Here is an 8,749-nt window from a genome sequence, read left to right on the forward strand (position 1 = left end):
CCGACGATCCTTGCACTCCTCCTCCTCCTCTTCCTCCTCCTCCTCCAGCTGTTCACTCTCTCTCTCACGCACACACACAAACACACACACACTGCGGCTGCAACATGAGCATACGCAAGCTGAGTAAGTACCACGCCGGAGTGTGTGTGTGTGTGTGTGTCTGTGTTACTGTTTGTACTTTGTTACTCTACTTACTGTAAGTACATTTCTCTAGTATTGTTACTTAAGTATATTGAGTTTCGGAGACGGTCCATGTCCTTGTAAATGACTATGACACCACCTGGACTATTTTATTAAATCAGAATCAGGATCTGCATGAACAAAAACTACAGTGAAGTACTGAAGTATCCATAGAACTTTTAATACTTTAAGTGCATTTAAGAGCAAGTTTCAGTAGAAATGCCAGTGTCACTTAAATGTGTGTGTATAGTGAGACCTGAATATATATTCACAATAATAATATTATTGTTTATAATTATTATATATGATATTATATGATATGATATGATATGATATTATATGATATTATATTATATTATATTTTATTATATATATAATTATAATATATAAACCCAACACACACAAAATATCTGTGCTTCTCATGTGGGAAGGATGGAACTGCTACTGCAGCTTCACATTAGTTGGTTTCATCTTCCCTCACAGATCAGTTTCAGTATTAGCGGCAATGACACACTGACACACACACCAATACACACACACACACACACACACACACACACACACACACACACACACACACACACACACACACCCACACACACACACACACACACAGATTGAAGAGACTAGGACTAACGTGTGCTGCTTCCACTCTCTCCCTCCAAAGCCCTCAAGTGGCTGGGGAACCTCTCCAACCTGTCGTTCCGTCGCTCCGTCTCCAGCAAACCAGACCCCGCAGGAGAGCTTGGCGCGGTCGCCGGGGCAACCGTGGACGACATGGCCACCATGCGGCCTCGCACCACCAGCTACGCCAGCTCCAGTGAGGACTACACCCACTTGGGCACGCTGCCACGCCTGCTGTCGAAGAGGACCAAGAGCAAGACAGGTCCGAAAACGCTCATCACAAAGATTTAAGATTAATGTCGTGCTAGCCACACACACACACACACGCACACACACACACACACGCACGCACGCACGCACGCACACACGCGCACACACACGCACACGCGCGTGCACACACACACACACACAGACGCACATACACACTCTCACACACACACACAGACAGACGCACATACACACACAGACAGACAGACACATGCACATACACACACACGCAGACAGACAGACGGACGGACACACACACACACACACACACACACACACACACACACACACACACACACACACAAACACCCCATGTAAGAAAAAGGAAAGAACTGTCCTCAAAAAAATTCACTGACCTAAAGATGGTCCCAATTTCTTTATCAATATCGTATTTTTTTTTGTCCTCTGCATATTCATAATTTTGACAGAACAATTTAAGTATAAATTCTCCACGTCAACTCAAGTCAAAGGTCAGAAAAATAAAGTACTGACCTGAAGAAATTGACATGTCAATCAAAACCATCTTCTCTTTTTAAAATCAAACGTCTTACCACGGATGTGGAAAGGACCATGAAGGCTGGAGCTTGTTGTACATCCATGTGCATGGCGAAGGTCAAGCAAAAGATCATTCAGAGCCTTTTTCTCCTTCGTTCCCTAACTTTGCCCCCTGTTTATCTCTCTCCATATATTCATCTCTCCATCTGTCTCCATCTCTTCATCTTCTATTTTGAGGGTTCCCTCTCTCTTTTTCGGCTCCTGCTCCGCAGGGAAGAAGAGCAAGGGGAAGAGCAAACTGAGCAGGAGCCAGAGCGAGAGGCCGGTCCACCGCTCGGCCCCGCTCCCGGCCCCGGCGGTAGCTGCGTGCGGGGGACCCCAGGGCCCCTCCGTCCCCCTCCCCGGGGCCAAGGACGACGGCGCCGCCACATCGCCGCCTAGTGGTTCGGAGGATAAACCCCCGCTGGGAGCCGCTGATTCCCCGCCTGCCAACCGGGAGCTCCCACAGCCGCCCTGGCCCCGCGGGGTCGGAGGTCAAGGGAGGGACGAGGCCCTGGCGGTGTCGGTGGATCCGAGTGTTGACACGGGAAGCTCTGCCGGCCCCAAACCTCCGACTGCCTCCGGGGTTGGGAATTCGGGAGTCGAGGGAAAAGATGAGAAGCAGATCCAGAAACAGAACTCTGAAATGATTTACAGGTGAACACGCAACACACACACGCACGTGCACCTGCATGCACACACACACACGAGCACAGAGCATGTGGAATAAATAAAAAACACAAAGCCTACACAGCTGTGAGTTTCAAATTTATGTTCTATTAAATTGCAGTAAGCCTAAAACTGCCAGGGACCAGGCCAAGAAAGATTTTTTAGAAAAGAAAGAGATAATAATAATAATAATAATAATAATAATAATAATATTGAACAGTGGTATGTTGGTGCTTCCTGTGTACCAAACGTTGTACTGTACCAAGGGGAAAAAAACAACAACAAACAAACCACACTGTCCAACCTCACTCATGCATTTCTGCCGCAATTATGCAATGATGCATATTTAATTTAATGACATAAAGTAAAAAACACTGAATGAAATATGCACAGTGGCAATGGTAGAAAGTAGAAAAGTGCTTTGTTACCTTTTTCCTTATAAATGTACTTACAGTACATGTTTCAAATATCTACTACATTTCTAACACAGTCACAGTTCTTTGGTTTTGGAAATAAAATTGCGCTCATCTGCAGAAAAAAATGGTATATTTAACTACCTTATGCCAGATTAAAGAGTATTATATCAGGGCACATTTTAGAAAATACATTTGAGAAGGTCGTTTTTGTAAACCTGCGGGCAATGGGTTGAAGGTGAGAAAACACCTGAATTACTCTCCCGGCTCTGTGTGAGGGCAGCGGACATGCTGCATGGGCAGAGGGATAATATGGGTTTATTTATTATTGATTAGGCTCCAAGCTGCAGGGTGTATAGGTCTGGCACCCCGCAGCCCAGACCTCTCACCAAAGTGAAAAGTAAAAAAGTAGAACGTAAAAGTAAAAGTGCAACATTGACATTTCCGCTGAAGTAAAAGTAAACAAGTACTTGCTGTTAAATGTACTTAAAGTAAATGTATGGCATAGGCCTAATATGGAGGGTGCAGGGTGTAAGACCTATACCCCCTGCAGCTCAGACCCTTCACCAAAGTAAAAAGAAAAAGTAAAATGTAAAAAGTAAAAAGTAAAAAGTAAATGGTCAAAGTGCAAGTACCGCTTAAGTAAAAGTAAAGAAGTACCTGCTGTTAAATGTACCTAAAGTATTAAAATGCCTTTGGTGCTCTGACATAACAGAGCCTGTAATACTTCATCAAGTGCGACTGTACTTTTATTCGACTCTGCGGACGACGCTCATGCGGATCCAGATTCCAGCTCAAGACAAAGCGATGGAAGCGCTGTCACAGTAATTGTTTTTGGCCGTAGCGGCATCTGGGACGGCCCGCGGGGGCCCGTGACTAATGCTTATTTTTTTTTAACTCTGCGTGCCAACAAGTCTCTCAAAGTATCTACTGTAGCGACTAAATCCGCGTTTACAGAGAGAGAGGATGAAGCATGCAGCCCCCCCCCCCTCTGTCTATTTCGGTATGAAATCTATTTTCCTAATGTTTTCCACCTTGGCATGGGAGATAATAGCAGAGTGCTGTGTGCGGATGAATCATGTTACACATAGATTCACTTTCTGCGTGCGTGCGTGTGTGTGTGTGTGTGTGCACGCGCGCGTGTGTGTGTGGACGCTTGTGCACGCGCATAAGAGCACATTATTCAAGCCTTGGGACCGTGGGAAAAAAAATTTGCACGGTGTACAGTGTGTTCTTTATGGTCTCTCTCTATGTATCTCACGCTCTCGCTCTCTCTCTCTCTCTCTCTCTCTCTCTCTCTCTCTCTATATATATATATATATATATATATATATATATATATATATATATATATATAAATCTTATTCTCTCAATGTCTCAATATCTGTTCAAGTCACACAGATGACTCCACAGGTTTTCTCAATTCCAATGTTTCCTCATAACTAGTACTGTAGTACTTCTTTATCAGCTGTGGCTACTAATATAAGTTAATAGAGATATTTTCTTGATCCTTTTTGGATCCAAAACCAAAATTCGGGGAAATACACACTGCGCGACAACGAATGTAAAACGGATTATTCCATAAATGGCCCATTTTAAAGACCAGGTTACTGACATCTTCTCTTTGAAATCGTCCTTTTCCTTGAACGGATCGTGTATTTTTATCCATCGTATATTATTTATACGCTCGAGTGGAATGTCACCCGGATGACCTCAAGCCAGACGGCTTCGGTTGTTTATTTGCTTTTTAATCTTCCGACGGCAGCGATGAATAGGAATGTAAACCAGAGCGGCTAACTCACACTTTTTCCACAGTTATGAACCCGGAGGGGATTCCAAGGTCAAACTTTTCAAACGCCACAAGCAGAGCCCTTGACGTCCGGAGCTCCCCCGACGGCCGGCGGCTGAGAGCGGCGCGCAGCGTGGCGTCCGCGCTCTCCTTGATGATAAGCTTTGAGAGTTTGGCCCCTTTCTCGTTTAATTCATGCCGAGCGAGCGCCGGCGATACGCAGTATTTATGGCGGAGTGTGAAACTTTCACAGTTTATTCAAAGAATTTTTAAGCCGGGGCTCGGCCCTCGGCCGGGGGCTCTGGAAGCGGAACACAGAGCGGCTCCGCCAGGGGACCTATTAACATTCCCGGCCCCGCGATGGGACCCTTTGATCTGGCCTCTCTGAGAACATGTGTAATGTGGCTCCGCCCCGGGCCCCTCGGAGGGCCATCTCTGTGGGAACTGACCTGATTGAACTTAAAACTACTCGGGGCATGTAATTGCCCCCCTCGCCCCCGCCCACCCGCTCTCAGTATCACAAATCCTCCCCACAGCACCCAGAGTGTGCGTGTGTGTGTGTGTGTGTCTCTGCTGCGCCGCGCCGGGGTCCCGCCGACACACGATCCGCGTCGGGGGTAACTCACACGCCGACGCGGATCGTGTGTCGTGGGGGGGGGGGTGGCCACACCGGAGATTCGAGGAGCCAAAGCCCGACGTTGAGGGGGCGCCTCCCCGGTCGTCGGCGTTTCGTCGCGTTTCATCCCATCCCTCTCTCTCTCTCCCTCTCTCTCTCTCTCTCTCTCTCTCTCTCTCTCTCTCTCTCTCTCTCTCTCTCTCGCTCTCTCTCTCTCTCCCCAAGGAGGTAAACTGTACAAAGGAGGAAGTCTGGGCTACAAAGGGAGCCGTCCTCATAGTGAAGAGCTGTCTCAAACCCGGTGAAGACACCCACAGACCCCTGCGTTCCTAGCCATCTCTGAAGAGGGATGTCTGTGCTCTCGCTGCCTATTTACCGGTTGACTGACTTGTCTGTGGTTTTTGTCACGTTTTTTTTTGGTTCCTCCGTGATCAAGTTGCTGCTGCTGTGACATGACTTACTGCGAATAAAGGAACCTTAAAAGTCTCTCTCTCTCTCTCTCTCTCTCTCTCTCTCGCGCGCGCGCTCTCTCTCGCTCTGGTCATGGGAAAGCAGCCCCCGCTCGGCGTGTTTTCGCCCGGCACCTGTCGCACGTCACACAGATACACTTGGGTGCACGCTTTCAGAGACTGAAGCCTGGGGAGGAAAAAAAAAAAAAAAAAAAAAAAAGACTGGTTAATGCCAGGATGTACCGTTTTATAACCACTGACCAAAAACACACTGAATATTTTTATTAGTTATACTATACAATAACCATGCCACCAGCAGGGCTCTCACGGCCGTGACATTTTTAGTCGTCGAGTAATTGGTGCACAAATGCGCTAGGAGCTCCATTGTCGTCTATTTGTAAATTTTTATGCCCCTGTCATAGAATAAGCTGATAACGGTGTAAAGAATACGCAACGAGACCTTTATTGACATTGGACATTGGAACATCACCGTTCAGGTGGACCCAACCGGAAGCATGACGGTGGAATCTAAACCGTTGAACAAAACGATCGATTACTTTATAATTGTGACAGCTCCATTCATAAAAGAGTAGTAACTAAGTTGACATTGTTTTTTGTATTTACTTTTATTTTTAACTTATTTTAAAATGGTCATGTTTTGTCATTGCGCGCATGGAAATAAATTACTCATGAAATCATTCCGCTCCCCACCTGGCCCGACGCCGTGACTCACCAGAGAGTTGCGGCCCATTGTTTTTGGACTTCTGGTGTCAGAAGAACAGTCATTGTATTGTATTTAAAAAATATATATATAACACGTCCATCTTTGTCGCTCTTCTCGCTTTCTGCCTCCGCTGTCCTCCCCCTTTGTCTCCCCTTTTCTCCGTTCTTCTCTGCTTTGCTGCTTCCTTTCAGCCACATGGAGCCGACAGACAGCCAGGCTGAATATGTCCAGGTACGGTAAGACTTTCTGTGTGTTTTTATCTTGTCTTTGAGGGTATTTGTATGTGACCACACACACACACACACACACACACACACACACACACACACACACACACACACACACACACATACCCAACATGCTTTAAGTCTATATTTGTAATAATCTGTATTCATTTATTTATCTAAGGGTACATTCAATAATAAAGATATTTAAGGCATTTCCTGTATTGCAGGTTCATAATACATAAATAAACTGCTTACATTTTTCTTTCTTTCTTTCTTTTTTTCTTACTTACTTTATTTAATGTATTAATGTTACTCATAATAATTACTTGATATGTCTTTAGTTCTCAGCACAGGATCACACACAAGGGGGCCAGTTCTCTTCGCATGAACTCTCTTCCTTTCACTGATATTTAATTAGCACTTCAGTGTGTGAGTTTAAATGTAATTAAGGGTGATTACTGCCCCTTGGACTTTCACAATTCAGCTCAATTTCAGCAGGCTCACCCTGCTTTCAAACTAATTCCGGCTGCCATTAACTAATTACATCTGGTGTAAGCGGTGGCGATGTCAGGGCTGTTCCTCCAGCGGCCACAAGATGGAGAGATAGAGCCAAGTGAGCCGAGTTCATGTCAGATGAATCCCTTTCAGCGACCTTGGAGATGGACGATGAGGGTGTGTGTGTGTGTGTGCGTGTGTGTGTGTGCGCGTGCGTGCGTGCGTGCGTGCGTGTGTGTGTCCATCTGAACAATCACATGCAGCAACACAGGATTTAAGAGGAGGCTGGGGAGAGAGAGCGAGAGGCTGAGATCTGAACTGTGAGCTGTGTTGTTGAACTCCTGGGATGTGTCTCCTTTGCTCTATTGATTATTAATAGGAGTCGTTCTGGGTGCTAGAAAGCCTTCTGCCTTCTGCCCCGATCACGAACCTTATTCCCTGTGTTAAAAAAACAAATGGATTCACTTACGGCAGCAGATGGACTGGACTCGTAACGCCGCGGGCACAAAAAAAACACTTTCAGAGTAGTGCCGTCCACACTACGCAACCTTCCGCCTTGTGGTGGTGAACCTCGAAGTCGTTGGTTTCACACGACATGACCGATCGCCACAGTGCGAGTGTCCCTTACGTCGCAATATCACAAGTCATATAAAACACATCATGTATGACACATGGATAAAATCACTCTTTGTTTTGGTGCGTTTTGCCGGTTGGTGGAGCTGTCTGTTCCATATTTCACACAAAGGGGATCAATGCTTCCAACGTACAGTGAGTTTGTGGCTTTGACCTCAAAAGCCACGTAAGCCTTTTGACCTTTGACCTCTCTTCTCCCTTAATTGCCCCTCCTCAATCCTCCACTCCCAGGTTTTCCTTCAATGCCTCCGTTCTCACCACGTAGCCCTCCCCTCCTCTCATCCTCTCCTCCCCTCCTCTCCTCCTCTCCTCCCCTCCTCCCCTCCTCTCCTCCTCTCCTCCCCTCCTCTCCTCCTCTCCTCCCCTCCTCCCCTCCTCTCCTCCCCTCCTCCCCTCCTCTCCTCCTCTCCTCCCCTCCTCTCCTCCTCTTCTCCTCTCCTCTCTTCTCCTCTCCTCCTCTCCTCTCTCCTCCTCTCCTCTCCTCTCCTCTCCTCTCTTCTCCTGTCCTCTCCTCCTCTCCTCCTCTCCTCCTCTCCTCCTCTCCTCTCCTCACTTCTCCTCTCCTCCTCTCCCCTCTCCTCCTCTCCACTCCTCTCCTCTCTTCTCCTGTCCTCTCCTCCTCCTCTCCTCCTCTCCTCTCCTCTCTTCTCCTCTCCGCTTCTCTCTCCTCCTCTCCTCTCCTCCTCTCTTCTCCTCTCCTCTCCTCCTCTGCTCCTCTCCTCCTCCTCTCCTCTCCTCTCTTTTCCTCTTCTCCTCTCTTCTCCTCTCCTCCTCTCCTCTTCTCCTCTCCTCTCTCCTCCTCTCCTCTCCTCTCCTCTCTTCTCCTGTCCTCTCCTCGCTCCTCTCTTCCCCTCTCCTCCCCTCCTCTCCTCCTCTTCTCCTCTCCTCTCTTCCTCTCCTCCTCTCCTCTCTTCTCTCCTCCTCTCCTCCTCTCCTCTCCTCTCTTCTCCTCTCCTCCTCTTCTCCGATTTTCTCTTTCGCGACCTCTTCTCCTCTCCTCTTCTCTCCTCTTCGTTCCTCTCCCCCTCCTCTCCATTCTTCTCCCGTTTTGTTCGTTCCTCCTTTTTTTTTTTCTCTTCTCCTCCTCCTCCTCTACTCCTCCCCTCCCTTCAGCTCCTCCTCTTTCCTT

At 47.3% G+C, this 8,749-nt stretch overlaps 1 protein-coding gene across 1 annotated transcript in view; it reads left to right on the plus strand.

Annotated features, from left to right (window-relative positions):
• Nucleotides 1-2,133: 2,133 nt before the first annotated feature.
• The window catches only part of sh2d3ca (SH2 domain containing 3Ca), a gene marked incomplete at its 3' end in the record, with an annotated part of 55,969 nt that continues 49,353 nt past the window's right edge, over nt 2,134-8,749 (plus strand). The window contains exons 1-2 of the mRNA XM_080018120.1: nt 2,134-2,262; nt 6,457-6,496. Of these exons, the coding sequence (XP_079874246.1) occupies nt 2,252-2,262; nt 6,457-6,496 (51 nt within the window). The 5' untranslated portion in view covers nt 2,134-2,251. The remainder of the gene's footprint in view (nt 2,263-6,456; nt 6,497-8,749) is intronic.

The sequence above is a fragment of the Zeus faber genome (assembly GCF_960531495.2).
Source record: "Zeus faber genome assembly, chromosome: 17".
NCBI classification, from domain to species: Eukaryota; Metazoa; Chordata; class Actinopteri; order Zeiformes; family Zeidae; genus Zeus; species Zeus faber.